The sequence below is a fragment of the Canis lupus genome, chromosome 4 (genome assembly GCF_048164855.1).
Source record: "Canis lupus baileyi chromosome 4, mCanLup2.hap1, whole genome shotgun sequence".
Classification (NCBI taxonomy): Eukaryota; Metazoa; Chordata; class Mammalia; order Carnivora; family Canidae; genus Canis; species Canis lupus.
Genome location: NC_132841.1, coordinates 35264188 through 35280151, shown reverse-complemented (window position 1 = coordinate 35280151; position 15964 = coordinate 35264188). Strand labels below are relative to the sequence as shown.

Sequence of the window (15964 nt, the reverse complement as noted above, 5' to 3'; positions counted from 1 at the left end):
TCATGTTTGTATGGCATTTTATCTTACCAATAAAGGTAGTCCGGATCCACTACCAGAGCTCTGTGACTGGTCAATGAGGTCTTTTAATGATTCTCCAACTGGAATAAATGCTTCATCTTGTTCCAAATCACGATTGTAACGACGTCTGCTTGAGATGCTCTTACAATAATGTCTTTTAAAAAAAGAAGAAAATAGCCTACATTAACATTCCAAAAACTATAAAATTCTAGGATAAGGAAAATCTTGAGGTTGTTGATACTATCATCTTTCCTTCAGACAGGATCACATCCAAATTAGTCTTATAGGATAATAGCTCCTCTGTTAAAATAATGTCCAAAAATAGAGTTTATGAGGTAGAGTTCTATGTACATGTTAAAATGGAGAGATGTCCACGGTGCATTGGTGAGTGAAAAAAAAAAAAAAACCAGATTAAAAAACAGCATGTAGAGTGTGATTCTAATAAATTAAAAGAAATTATATATATATATATCTACATACGCCTAAAAAGATCAGAGGAGGGGATCCCTGGGTGGCTCAGTGGTTTAGAGCTACCTTCGGCCCAGGGTGTGATCCTGGAGACGCAGGATCGAGTCCCATGTCAGGCTCCCTGCATGGAGCCTGCTTCTCCCTCTGCCTGTGTCTCTGCCTCTCTCTCTCTTTCTCTCTCTCTCTGTGGGTCTCTCATGAATAAATAAATAAAATCTTAAAAAAAAATCAGAGGAGATATATAACAAGTTATAAATAACAGCTATTTCCAGAGATGTTGGAGTACTCATTTCCATTGGAATTTGCATTTTGAATTGTTGTATCAAAATTAACAATGAATATAGTTCCCTTTTTAAAAAGGGAAAAGAATTTCATGCAAAAGAAATCAAACAAGTTCTCTGAACTCACTCTGACAGTTTTGAAGTTTTTATAATTTTAAATTATGAAATATTTCAAACATACAAGGTAGATATTTAACTGCCACCCACATGTAGGCCACTTAAACTTAAAGACATGTTTAAATAAATAAACGTTAGAAATATCTGAAGCTCCTGTCATTTCCCTGATAATTCCATTTCCTTCCTTTACTCCTCAGAAACAAACACTATCCTGAAAGGTGGTTATATCCTTCCTATTTGTTCATCCTTCTACCGTTCATAAACAACACTGTTTCTCTGGATACAAGTGGACACAAATAACGTAAGTTGTGTTATTACTTGACATCTTGCTTGAAAAAAACTTCCGTATGCTTTATGTATTTACCTAGGCCCATACATGTTTACAAACAATAGTTCATATTTATGGATGCAGAGTGGGTCAGACATTGTTCTATGACTCACCGCATCTTTATACAACTCCTAAGAGGTGAATACTATTGCTCCTATTCTACAGATGAGGAAACCATGCCCAGAGGTCCATCATTTGTCCCAAGTTAGACACCACCAAGTAGTGACGCTGGGCTCCAAACCCAAAGGCCTGGGTCTGGGAGCCACGGTCTCAGTCACTACTTTCTGTCAAGGAAATGATTTAAATGATACCTAGGGTTCTTGTTAGGAATTTACCAAATGAGCTATTTGATAATTCCAAAAGTCTGTTAGTACAAATAGTAATGCAAAAAATATTTGTGTGCCAGCCTCTTGTGCAGAAGTGTAAGAATTTCCTGAAGGTACAAACACTTTCAATTTTAGTGATATCACTAAATTTCTCTCCAAAGTGGAGTAAATTTATAAAGTATAATAATAATAGTAGTAATAATATTACACTATAAAACATTTATATATTATTATACTTTGTAATACATCATAAAATATTATAATAATATTACAATGTGCCTTTCTCCGTATTCTAGTGCAAACTTGGAACTGGCACATTTTTAGGCTGTTATCAACCCGATGGACATGAAATAGACTCATTTTCCCCTGACTTCTGAGGAAGTTCATATTTTTTCCTATAGTTCATTTTTTTTCCATAAACTGCCCCTTGTATTTTTTGCCTATTCTGTGACGTGCCTGTTCATGCTATTCAACAAGGATGTTTTATCTTTTTTCCTCATTGATTCATTAGGATTTCCTTATATAATCTGGATGCTAAACCTTTGATAATTATGCTGTTAAGAGTTTTCCCTCCATCTGTCAGTATCCTGTTGTTCCACTTATAGTGTTTTACATCAGTTTTTAATTTTAATGTTGTCAAATTAAACATCAATGTCCTCCCTTTTTGACATACACTTTTGTGCTTCAAGACTGTCCTCTCAACCCTAATGTCATTAGCACATTTTAAAGGTGTTAAAATTTTGATTCTCTTGTTTAGTCCTTTAATCCATTTAGCATTTAGAGTAAAGGATGGAAATTATAGAAAACATCAAGTCAGATTTGTTTTCTCTGTGGACAGCCCAATATATTTATCTATTTTTGAATTTTACTTTTAAAACTTTATATGGGTAATTGACTCAAATGGTTTAAAATTCAAAAGGCACAAAAGGATGTGCAGTGAAACATTTCCTCCTGCCCCATCCCTACACCAACAAGGAGAACTGGAACTCTCTCTAGTAACCTTCAGGAAAGCATTTATGTCTATTTAGATTAAAATATATACATTGTTGTTCACCTCCTCTGCTTTTTTCTTTCCCCCCTTCCAGAAATAGTAGTAAACCATACACACTGTCCTGCATCTTGCTTTTTCACTTAGCAATATATCTGGGTGGTTATTCCACAATAGTCCATAAAAAGCCTCCTTTTTCCTTTCATGGCTGAACAGTATTCCATTGTATGGCCGTTAACTATTCCTTCACCAGTAACGTTTACATTGTTTCTAGTCTTATTTCATACAAGGCTGAAATGAAAACAGTTTCTGGAATATCTGTATACAAATTGCTAGAAGTTAGAATTGAATTTGGAATTTTGATGTAATGCTCTACTGATCTCCTTAAAGGTTATACCACTCACAAACCCTCCACCATTGTAGGACAGCCCATCTTCCCCATACTCTCACCCACACTCTTGTGTTATAACACTTTTAGAACTTTGTTTTTAATTTTATCCAAGCTCTATATTCTTTTTTCAAAAAGTATAATGTTCCTCGTGGCTTAGTAACAAAACAGCAGGTCCCACCTCTCCTCCTGATCTATTTTGCATTTCTTAGAACTGAACACTTTCAACCCCTGTAATCTGATTTAACACTGTTAAACAAGTTTCCTTGTTCCTTTGAAGATTTTATTTTTTAAGTAATCTCTATGCCCAAAGTGGGGCTTGAACTCACAACCCAGAGATCAAGAGTCGTGTGTTCTTCTCACTGAGCCAGCAAGGCGCCCTAGCTGATAACCTCATTATTTCTAAATAACGTGCTTAGGTTGACATTTTCAGGTTTTCAATCTTAAGCTTTAACTATTGCCTTCACATCATGGAAGATAGCAATTTTAACTCATCATTTAATATCCCTGCCCCTTCCCCAAACAGAAATACTCTGTCTTCACATCCTCTTAACAAGGTATTTGTTTAGATCAATATTTAGAGTCTGCATTATTCTGACTATGCAAACTTTATCCACACGTGGATCTCACTGTATGTCATGATCTTTTTCTTTCCTACAAACCCTCTCACCCTCCAGGCCATGGGCAAAGATCCATTACTTCTGAGTTAAAAAGCAGAAGCAGATCTCTGTGCCTCTGGGTCATGTGTAGGAAACACTTCCCTTGCCCCTACTAGGGAAAAATTCACCGATGAAAGAAGTTGTGCAAATCAAAAGACAATGAAGTGACATTTCTTTTTTTTTTTTAATTTTTATTTATTTATGATAGTCACACACAGAATGAGAGAGAGGCAGAGACATAGGCAGAGAGAGAAGCAGGCTCCATGCACCGGGAGCCTGACGTGGGATTCGATCCCGGGTCTCCAGGATCGCGCCCTGGGCCAAAGGCAGGTGCTAAACCGCTGCGCCACCCAGGGATCCCTGAAGTGACATTTCTAAAGAAAAAAAGTCAACCCAGAATTCCATATCTAGTGAAAATACCTTTGGAAAATGAAGGCAAAGGTTTTCAAACAAACTAAAGCTGAGAAAACTTATAGCCGGTAAGCCTGTACTCCGAGAAATTGAGTTAAAGGAAGTTCTCAGGCAGAAGGAATATAAAGAATGAAAACTTGGGAAAAATGGATAGTGATGAAAATGGCAAAAACAAATATGAATATAAAATACATTTTTTTAATTTTCAATCTCTTTTTTAAAAGATTTTATTTATTTATTCATGAGACACACAGAGAGAGAGGCAGAGACACAGGCAGAGGGAGAAGCAGGCTCCATGCAGGGAGCCCGACATGGGACTCAATCCCGGGTCTCCGGGATCATGCCAAGGGCCGAAGGCAGGCATCAAACCGCTGAGCCACCCGGGCTGCAGGCGCTCAACCACTGAGCCACCGGGAGTCCCTGTTTTCAATCTCTTTAAAGCTAACTGGCAGATCTTTTTAAAAGATGTACAATAAAAGTTTATCTTTGTTATCAAATGAATCATTATTTGGCAACAGTTTTTGCTACTATTGCTTTAATTTTAAAATCATCTATTTCTTATATTTAACTACTGTGGGACTGGGAGTCCCCTAACAGTGGGATGATGGACCAATTAAAAAAATCCAGAAGTAAGGTTTATGTCTGGTAAATCAATCTGTGATTCTGTTTCGCAAGCAGATATTCTGGGCCAAGGGGAGGTTGGTAAACAACAACAAAATTTAATGAGTATCTGTACGCCAAGCCTGAGGGACGCACCAATTCACAATGTTTATCCTAATTAATTCAAGAGAACAGTGGTAATTTATCAGCTGGCCATCATCAATATTAATGGACAAGTAATCTCTGCTACCATTGAGATTCCTGTTCAATGGGAGAGACAGACTTTTAGGCAAATGATTATAAGTAAGTCAACAAATGACTACAAATGTAAATTAACTAAGATAAAAGTGGTAAATGCTTGGGAGGGGGGGTGCGTAGATCATGCGATCTAACGATTTTTTTAAATGCCAAAGAAATCACTTACAAAAGAGTTTAGAAATTCCATGTCAGAGGAAAGTACCGGGAACCGGGAAAAAGGTACAGAACTGAACACTAATCTAGAGTGAAGGGAGGACAGAGAGGTTTTGGAGAAGGTACTGATGTTGAGGGCCATGTTATCATGAATATAAATCAGATTCAAAAAGAATAAATTTGCAAATTTATCCAGACTAGAAGAAAACAGTCAACAGAATAAAAGTAAAACAAAATATTAATGAGATACATAAAAGAGACTAACCCTACCAAGTTGAAAGATATATCCCTCTTTAACATTCATCTTACCCTTTTAGGGTTGCTGTGGATAGTAGCTGCTGTAGAACTTTAAAGTCAAGTTCTAAAATAGCCCAAATTGCTAATTTTGTAAAGCTGATCAACTGAGTCTTTAAGTCAATAAAACTAGTACATAAAATTCAAAAGCTAAATAAATTGGCAGTCATGTGGTTCTCTGTAATTTTAGTTTAAAATGAAATGAACAGTTGGCAGTATCTGTGTGTGTTTTTTTTTTAAACAGATTGTGTTTATTTATTCATGAGAGACACATAGAGAGAGAGAGAGAGAGAGAGGCAGAGACACAGGCAGAGGGAGAAGCAGGCTCCATGCAGGGAGCCCGATGTGGGACTCAATCCCGGGTCTCCAGGATCATGCCAAGGGCCGAAGGCAGGCATCAAACCGCTGAGCCACCCGGGCTGCCCACCCCGGTCCTTTTTGTTAATCCTTCCTCACTGTTAGCTTGTGTCAGGGTTAATACCTTGACCTCCGCTGCCAGTGCTCTTCACACTTTTGTGTGACTTCGTGCTTCCACCTGGCATAATTTTCTCTCTACCTGAAGAGTGTCCTTAAACATACTTTGTGGTGCAGATCTGCTGCCGATGAGGTCTTTCAAGCTTCTGTATGTGTGAAAGTCTTTAGTTCTTCATTTTTGTAAATTATTTGCTCTGCATAGAGAATTCTAGGTTCATGACTTTCTTTCCTGGAGTAATTTATTTTTTTTATTTTTAATTTTTAAAAATATTTTATTTATTTATTCATAGAGACACAGAGAGAGAGAGAGAGAGAGGCAGTGGGAGAAGCAGGCTCCATGCAGGAAGCCCGATGTAGGACTCTATTCCAGGACTCCAGGATCACACCCTGGGCTGAAGGCAGACGCTAAACTGCTGAGCCACCCAAGGACCACCCCCCCCACCCGGAGTATTTTATTTAAATAATTTAAAAAAATTATTTATCTGAGAGAGCGAGTTGGGGGGAGGGGCAGAGGGTGAGAGAATCATGACCACCCTCCACCCTACCCCCTCCCCGCCCGCAGCATGGAGCCTGCCGGGAAGCTCGATCCCAGGACCCCGAGATCATGACCTGAGCCAAATCAAGAGTCAGTCCCTTAGCCAACTGAGCCCCCCAGAAGCTCCCTTCCTTGAATACTTTAACATGCTGCTCTGCTCTAAGCATGGTTTTTCCTGAAAAGTCGGCTATCATCTTTACCTCTCTTCTTCTATACTTAATCTGCCTTTCTTCTCTTGGCCACATTTAAGATATTTTTATCACTGGTTTTGAGCAATCTGATAATGATGGACCTTGGTGTCATTTTGTTTGTGTTTCTTGTACTTTGGTTCTATGGGTTTACAGTTCAATTAAATCAGGAAAAAAATTTGGTCATTATTTAAAAAAATATTTTGCTTTCTCTCCTTTCCTTTGGGAACTCCAATTATATATAAGGGCTGACCCTTAAACAACATGGGTTTGAACCGCACAGGTCTATTTATATGCAGATTTTTTTAATACAGCATAATACCATAAATGTATTTTCTTTTCCTCATGATTTTCTTAATATATTTTCTTTTCTCTAAGAGCTTAGTCTATTGTAAGAATACAGCGTACAGTACACACCACATAAAAAATATGTATTAATCAAGTGTTTATATTATTGACAAGGCTTCCAATCAATGGTAGGCTATTCATAGATAAGTTTTTAGGAAGTCAGTTCTACACAGATTTTTGACTGCACAGGCGTTGGGGTCCCCAAACCCTATACTATTCAACACACACACACACACACACACACACACACACACACACACATATCCCAGGCTTGAAGTCCCACAGCTCACTGGTACTCAACTCATTTATTTTCAATGGCTTAGTTTATTTAGTGTCTATTGCAATGTCTTCACTACTCCTCCTATTCTCCTCTACAGTATCGAACTGCCATTAATCTCATCCAGTTTACATTTCATCTCAGATAATACAGATTTCATTGCCTGGAGTTTGATTTGGGTCTTTTTTTGTATCTTCCATGTCTCTATTTCACTTTTTTTTTCTGTTTCACTTTTTTGAACATATAAAATACAGTTAAAGAATTATTTTAATGCCCTGTCAGCTAATTCTAAATTCTAGATCAATTCTGGGTTGGTGTTTTTGATTCCTCATTATTGATTCTTTTGGCTGTATTTTTGCATGCCTGCCTGGTGGTTATTGATTGGATGGCAGACATTGTGAATTTTACCTTGTTGGGTGCTGAGTATTTTTGTATTTCTCTAAATATTCTTGAATTTTGTTGTAGGACGCAGCTATCTGGAAACAGGACAGTCCTTCTAAGGTGGGACCAGTGTCCTGTTTAGCCTAGGGCTAATTATTCCCCAGACTGAAGCAAGACCTTTCTGAGTACTCTCACCAAAGCCCTGTGAATTACGAGGTTTTCAAGTCCCACAGCTGGTGGGAACAGACACTATTCCCAGGCTTGCGTGAGCATCAAACACTGTTTTCTCCAATCTCTTCAGGCACCCTTTCCCAGCCTTGGGTAGCTTCCTCACTTGTATGTGCTGATTAAGATTCAGCTTGATTGATAGGAACCTTCTGCAGGTACCCAGCCCTCCTTCCTGTGAAGCACTTTCCTTTCCAGTACCCTGTCCTGTGAACTATGGCTGCTATTCCCGCCCAGACTCAACCACATCTCTTGGAGTCAGAGTCCTGTGGGCTACACCTGAGTTCCTCCTGTGTCCTACAGCTAGAAACTCTCTCCAGGCATAAGGTGGGCCATCATAAAGCTCACTTCATTTGTCTCCTAATTTTCAGGGATTAGTATCCTTCACTGCCTGACCGGCACTATTAGTATGTGAGTAGGGTTTACTGATTGTAGGCTTCACTGTAAGATAACTGCCTGGGCCATCCTACTGCGCACACTGGGGCCAGTATGTCTAGGTCTTTTCTCTTGGGCTAGATGGATTTCCCCTGGAAGATTCTTCCTATCTGTATTTTGAACAAGCCCAGCTGACGGGGTTCTAGGATAGTTGAGGGGCCCACCGATCGGTATGCAGATGGTCGCTTGACCTCCATGTTTTCACTGTAATACCACACCCTAAGAATCTTTGTTCTTTCCAGAAGATACACTTCCAGCCTTCTGTCAGAGAGATGGTACAGAAGAAAAGGAGTAAGGAATCTCAGCCTCTGTGGTACTGGCCTTATAATGAACCTCGCCTCCTGTTATGCACGTCTTTATTTGGTTCCCTTCCATCATATGGTAGGGCTGACCTGCGTGACCAGGAGAATGAGGCAGGAGCAATGGGGACCTTTGAGTCTAGATCGTAAATGGCTTTGCAGTCTCCACCTTGATCTCTTGGATCACTCAATCTAGGAGGAAAAAGCCAGGCTTCATGCTGCAAGGACTGTCACTCAGGCAGCTCTGCAGAGGCTCACATCACAGAACTACAGTTTCCCACCAACTTGTGAGCCTCAGAAGTGAGCGACCTTTATCTGGGAAGGTGAGCTACGAGCTCCAGCCAAGCCTGCAGGTGAGCACAGCCTCTGCTACGTCTGGCTGGATGTTAGGAAAGGTTCTGACACCCCATCAGTCACTCCTGAATTTCTGACCCACAGTGAGAGATGATAATTGCTGTTTTCAGCCACTATGTTTGGGAATGATTTCTTAATGCAGCATTGCATAACTAACACAGCATCCGACTTTCTAACTGCAGACTTTCAAGCAACCTCTTGGTTTTACTGCCACTCTCAACTCTACTTCCAGAGATAACTGGTACCGCCAATTCTTGAGCTTCTTGGAGAATTCTATGATATAAGTGGTTGCTTTTTTACTTTCTCAAAATTCAGCCTAGGAGTCTGAATTTCTAGGTCTGCAAAGTCACTTGCTACTCATCCAAAAGCTTCACAAGTTCCAAAGTTTTTTGCTGTTATCTCCTGTTGTCCTTGTCCTAGTTGGACAAAAAAGTTAAAAACTCCTTATTGCGTTTTTACTGGAGGCAGCAAAAGTAAGTATACCTGCCTCTTTATCTAAGAACCTTTGCCAGTTTAACAAGTGAAAAACATTTCAATATGTTTTAATTTATATTTTCCATATTGTGAGTATGCTTGAGTCATCTTATAAATTTTCTTTCAAGGGTTGTATTTCCTTTTAGGTAAGTACGTGTTCATTTTTGGGGGGAGCAGGACTATTTTCCCACTAAACTGCTAGGTCTTTTTCTTCTTGATTTAAAAAAGTTCTCCATATTTGAGAAATCAGCTTTCTCTAATACAAGATGCTGATATTTTTCACTGTTTGTATTCTGTTATGGTGGTTTCTGCTACATGGTAAAGTTTTATTTCTATGTAGCTGACACAATTATTTTATTTTATTTTATTGTTTTGTTTTCTTGGGTGTGCCTTTTTTTTTTTTTTTTTGCTTCCCAGTTTTGTGTCAGACTCAGAAAGGGCTTCCACACAGAGGGATTTTTTTAAAAAAAAATCTTCCATGGTTTGTTCCAGTGCTTTAATCACTTCATTTTACATGTCAAGCTCCAATATAGGTAAAATGTATTACAACGTAGGTAACTGATGAAACTTCATCTTTTTTTTTTTTAAAAAAACTTTACTTTTTCTATATAGTTATCTACTACCAAATCCATTTATCGAATCATCCATCTTTTTCCCCAGTGATCTGAAATGTTACCTTTCCATATACTAAATTTCTTTTTTTTTTAAGATTTTTTTTTTTTAATTTACTCATGAGAGACACAGAGAGAGAGAGGCAGAGACACAGGCAGAGGGAGAACCAGGATCCCTGCAGGGAGCCTGATGCAGGACTGGATCCCAGGACTCCAGGCTCACGCCCCAAGCCAAAGGCAGACATTCAACTGCTGAGCCACTCAGGCGTCCCCTAAATTTCTTTATATACTTGGATCTATTTATGGGTCTAGTAACCTGTTTTACTGATCTCTCAGTCTATTCGTATGCCATTAAGACAATGCTTTATTACTGAAGTTATCCCCTTCTCTAATTATTGTTTTCTTTTGGCAAATGTCTTCTGAAATCATGATTAAACACAAACAGTTCTAAGCCCCAAATAACTAAAGAATGATAATGTAGTTGGCTTCTTGGGACAGATGTTCAATATTCAGATATAAGAAGTTCAATATGCTATAAATAAGAAAAATCAGAAATACTCATGAACAAGAAGTATAGAGTTGGGTTCAATTAACCGATTAGTAGGAAGGTCCTCTTTTCCATTAAGAAAAATATAATCTAGGGGCACCTGGGTGGCTCAGCGGTTAAGTGTCTGCCTCTTGCTCAGGTCATGATCCCTGGTCCTAGGATAGAGCTTTATGTCAGGCTCCCTGCTCAGTGGGGAGTCTACTTCCCCTTCTTCCTCTGCCCCTCCCCTCCACTTGTGCTCTCTCTCTCTTAAATAAATACAATCTTAAAAAAAAAGAAGATTATAATCTAGTTAGTTAAAGGAGACAGAACAAGAGAATACAAGTTAATGGTGTCTGAATTGCATTCAGCGGTCAGTAATTGCTGCATACTGGCTTTTAAAGAACAACTGCTCATATCTAATATTCAACAAAATATTTCGTATCAAAATAATTATCTTTTTTTATCAAAATAATTATCTTACTTGTAACAAAAGCAGCTGGAGAAGATGATCATAGCAATTATGCAGACAGCCATAGAAATGAGCACGACCAGCCATCGAATGCTGCCATCAAAAAATGGACCTGACAAGGGAAGTAAACAATGAAGTATACATATTATCTTTCTTTTACATATTAAAAGGGAAAAAGAATTTTTAGTATTAAATTCTAAAAACCCTGCTTGTTATTAAAACCAGAGAAAATATTTCACTGAAAATCACGATCACATTCTTCTCGGCTAACCTACCTATAACAACAGGGGGCAGTGTAGGTTGTAAATACTGGTTACATAAATTGGTCCGACAACATTCTATCGTCCGGCGTAGCTGGGCTTTTGGTGAATCCTAGAGGAAAAGTATTGATAAAATTAAAAATGGCTTGATATTTTAAGTTGATAATGAGTTTTTAAAAATATTCACAAATTCAATTTTAATTCAGTTGAGAGAATAGGACCTCCAAATTTTATGTATAAAAAAAATTGAAAAATTAGAATTTGTGCTCAGTGAAGACTGTGAAATGATTTTTCTTAAGGAAAACATGTATGTGGATGGTGTGTTGGAACACTGGACTATAACTAAATTACAAACAAAAGTTCAAAAGTATTTTTTACCAGAACTTTGGCATATCTTAATATATTACTATTCATTTGTTTTTAGTAAAAATGTAAATCATGGGGTCTTTTCCTTAAAAACACGGGTAAGACGTTTAATCACAATGACAAACAAGGAGAGCACACAGGATCTCACGGCAGACCTGAGACTACTTAAGTGGAGGGTGCCCCAGTTTAAAGAAAGGAGATGCCAGGAAAGGCAGTCAAGTAGGGAGAGAAGATATTGCAGTCTTCTTAAAACAACTACGCTGAAACTAATGAGCCTCATGTAGAAGCCAGTTAAAGCAGATGTGGAGAGAACAAAGACAAAATATAGAAGCCATATTCCTGAGTTTCATAGAGTCCACCCACCAGATATGAGATGCATCCCCAATAGGTCAGAAAATGAGCACAGGAAAAGACTGTAGTCATGAGAACAGACATCAACAATTATGTGTGAAGTTTTACTTGATTGGTACAGTACTGGACAAGTTATTAACTTGAATGCTGACATTTAAGCACTGCCTGGGAAAACTGCCATTCTGGACCAAAATAGTAACAGAAAGGAACTGCTTGTCATTATAAAAGTAGCAACAATATAAGCAGAAATTGGCCATGTTATTCTTAAATATCAGATGGCCAGAAAGGAAAAATTTCAGTATGATGAAGCGTAACTTTAAAAAGGTAAATAGGAGTCCATGACTTGAGATTCCAATAGGGAAGATGGGTTAAGAATATTTGGAAACTTCTAAAAGCACCAAGTTTACACTTTAATGGAATTTTTAACATTAAAACAATTTTTACTTTTAATTGATCATAAAAAAAAGAAAGAAAGCAAAGATCTGTTAGGAGTTATATAGATGACTCTCAAATAATCCCAGATAGAGAACATTTACAGGAAGAAGGATAGAATGAAGTCTATAACCGAAGATGAATACAGGGACTATGAAGCATCCAAGAACAGTTGCAGGAGGGCTAGCGATCCAAATGAGCTTAGTCCTGCAGAAGAGAAAATGTAAAGAAAAACCAAGAAAGAGTTTCTCTGGCAGTGCTAGAAGAAAGGCCACCAAGCAATGGACGTGTTACTGACAAAACAGCAGGTGACAGAGGACAAAGATCAGCACCATGTGGTGGGAGCCGCTCTCGCAGATGCAGGAAGAGATCCTCCAGGGCTTCGGTATTCTGCACGAGTGCCTGCCCTTGAAGCCGAGGCCGGGTGATCAGACCCCAGCAAGAGAAGAGCACCTGGGAGAGGGCTGGAAGGCAGGTGCGATGGGAAGAGTTCAGGAAAGGCCAGTGTTGGACACTGAAGAGCTAAATGGGACACTATTCCTTTTTTTAAAAGATAAAGCACTTTCCCAACTATAGTTTGGAGGCAGCGTGGTTTTATGGAAAAAGCAAGGGCTCTGGAATCAAAAAGCCTATTAAATCCTAGCTTCGCCACTAATTTTGTGAACAATGAACTTCTCTCTGGGCTTTCCTTTCATGTGCTGCAAAATGAAGGACAAAAATCCCTGCCTTACAGAGTAACTGGGAGAAAATGAGGTAGCATGTCCCAAGTATCTAGCTTATTACATTCAAACAGTAAATATTCAATAATTAATTATTCCTCCTCTAGTGAATGTGACATGATCCTAGTGGGATTCTAGAATAAGCCCCAAATGCTTATGAACTCCTGGAAGAGTCCATGTGGCTTCACCAAGAACAGCAACATGAGCCTCAGCTCTCACCTTTCCTAAGATGGGTTAACTACAGGCCTGGGTAGGCAAAGAGCAGATGACCAAGCTGAGGGAAGGATCCTTCCTGTCCCTGCACCCCCCACGTCCATCCTCCACTCATGTCCACTTGTATGACTTGTCCAAGTGATGTGAGCTTAGGGACTTAGATTTGAATTACAACACTGTTTGGAAATGAGGTTTTCGGTCCCAGGCCTTTGATCTGTAAACCAGGAGAAGGGCGACTGTGCTAAGGGAGAAGGGAACAGAAGCTGCCTGGGGAGCCCTGTTCTCAGGCGGCCCAAGAGTAAGCGACAGGACTCAGGCTCTGAAAAGCAATTCCCCTAAACTATTCACGTGCCTATATGACTCTTGTGTAACAGTCTGTGTGAACCTAGGGATGCACATAATCACCTCCTAAGGACAGACCAGTTTTATCACCAACACGGTAAAAGCTAATGTTTACTAAGCCCTGTGTGCTAAACTCTTCACATATTTGTTACATCGTTTGATTCTTGCAACCTCTTTATAAAAGAGAACTTTATAAAAGAGAACTCTAAAAAAATTTCGGGGATCTCTGGGTGGCGCAGCAGTTTAGCGCCTGCCTTCGGCCCAGGGCATGATCCTGGAGACCCAGGATCGAGTCCCACATCGGGCTCCCTGCATGGAGCCTGCTTCTCCCTCTGCCTGTGTCTCTGCCTTTCTCTCTGTATCTCTCATGAATAAATAAATAAAATCTTAATAAAATAAAAATAGAATAGAATAGAATAGAATAGAATAGAATAGAATAAAATAAAATAAAATAAAAAAGAAAATTTCCTTGCCCCAGAGTTCTGCAGCTAGTAAGCAGCAGTAATTGGATTTGAATACAGCCTGTGAAGTTTAACAACTAACTTATATTAGTGAATTCAATTTGCAATGCACCTAGTTTAGGGGGCTTGCAGGATGCTGGTTTTACTGCCGAGCTTGGTGCTCTAACCAGAGTTCTTTCTTCAATATTTTTAGTGTTTAAAAAAATGTACAGAATGTGTGGCTGATAAACGTCAAATGACATGAAACTGGGAGAAATAATCAAATTACCATCCCCCCAATCCTGACAAATTACAGCAAGGACTAATTCTAACATGATAACATCTAACATAGGCAAGTATGTGACAACTGTTTAACAGAACTCATTCCATTCCCATCCTCCTATTTGCATCAAGAAACCTAAAGAACCAATAAAGAATTGGAGAGACATGGCTGAGTGCTGGCGGGAGGGCAAGATGTGATTTCAGCTGACAGGCAGCTCGACAGGTTAAGAGTGCGCTATGACATTCCACCATCTAACACGACATTTGGCTGTACTTAGAAAAAGGGAAAGGAGCTACTTATTCTCTGCTTTTTTTTTTCCTTCTGGTCAAAATACACTCAATTCTGTGTATTACACTGAGAAACCAGAGTAACTAAAGCTGATCAGACACGGAGCAGCTGCGGTGACGGTGAACTAGCATTTTCACCTGGCAAACACTAGGGGGTATGGGGAGGAATGCAGGATAACAGAAACACACTAAAAAGCTTTCATCACACAGTAAAGGGCTGTCTTATTAAAGAGGCTTTAGATTTGTCCTCTGTGGTCCAAAGGGGCAGGAAGAGATTTGTAAGTCATTAGGAGGAAAAGCTTTCTAAAGACCGGGTCAGGCTGTTCGTAAGATGAAATGTGGAGGTGGTTTTGGAGGTGAGGAGTCCCTGTCACCAGAGGCGTCATACCTAGAAAACAGATGGGATGCAACATGTGTCTATGTGGGGGAGGAAGTACAGAGGTGCCGTGTGGATCCCAAACTTTAGCAGAGGTTGGAACATACAACCTTTAAAGTTTCTCTCAATCCTGAGAATTTCTTAATAATGGGAATAAACTTCCTAAAATAGTTGAACCTTAAATCTGTGAACAAACAGTTCTGTCTGAAGCTGTTTTTCAAAAACATTGGAAGGATTGCTGGGGCAAAATTACCATACAGGATTTTGAAGGGATTAGGTTTATATCCGAGAGCCATCGGTCATAAACTCTTATGACCAGCCCTCTGATGCTTTGCTGTTGCTATTAAAATAGCTCCACTGAGATTTCCTTACAAGGACTTAACATTTCTAAGTTGTCTCAATGACACAAAGGTTATTGCCCATCACCCTAAAGTCTTCCCAGTCAATTTTATGAGCCACGGGTGATACTGTGACAATATTTTTTTTGCAGTCATGACAATTTAGAAACAGGATCATCAAAACCTTTTTTTGTAGGGCAAATAATCTGGAACCTCAATTACCACAATCCTACTACCTTGGAGTAAGAGCCAAGCTTTGTCCAGTACCTCTGATTTACAAGAACATACAGTGATGAGCAGATCAAGTACACTGCTCCTGGGAAGATGAATACTTTTTACGTGGCCCCCTCCTTTCTTCATTTCACAGGCCCCAAATTAGATCTTACCTTGCACTGAAAATCAGATCCTTCATATTTCATACACCCTGAAGCTAATGTGGTTTCTCCCTGGTCATCTTCTTCTATGATGGCAAAGCAATGCCCATTAGTTCTAAAAGAAAAGACCCAAAAAACCAAAACATGTAACTTCACATCAGAAAGTACCAATGAAATCTCAGTCTGAATGTGCCTGGATACTGATGACCTTCAGTATCTGGTTTTTTGAACTACAACTGCATTCACATGTTATTTTTTGGCACAATTCTATGGGTTCTCAGGCAAATGAAAGAGG

The 15964-nt window shown here is 39.1% G+C and overlaps 1 protein-coding gene across 2 annotated transcripts in view; it reads right to left on the bottom strand.

Annotated features, from left to right (window-relative positions):
- Positions 1–15964, bottom strand: part of BMPR1A (bone morphogenetic protein receptor type 1A) — a 140647-nt gene that overhangs the window by 12728 nt on the left and 111955 nt on the right. For both annotated transcript variants that reach the window (XM_072823863.1, XM_072823865.1), the window contains 4 exons: positions 15682–15784; positions 11164–11260; positions 10901–11000; positions 28–172 (listed from right to left, as the gene is read on the bottom strand). In XM_072823863.1, the coding sequence (XP_072679964.1) occupies positions 28–172; positions 10901–11000; positions 11164–11260; positions 15682–15784 (445 nt within the window). The remainder of the gene's footprint in view (positions 1–27; positions 173–10900; positions 11001–11163; positions 11261–15681; positions 15785–15964) is intronic.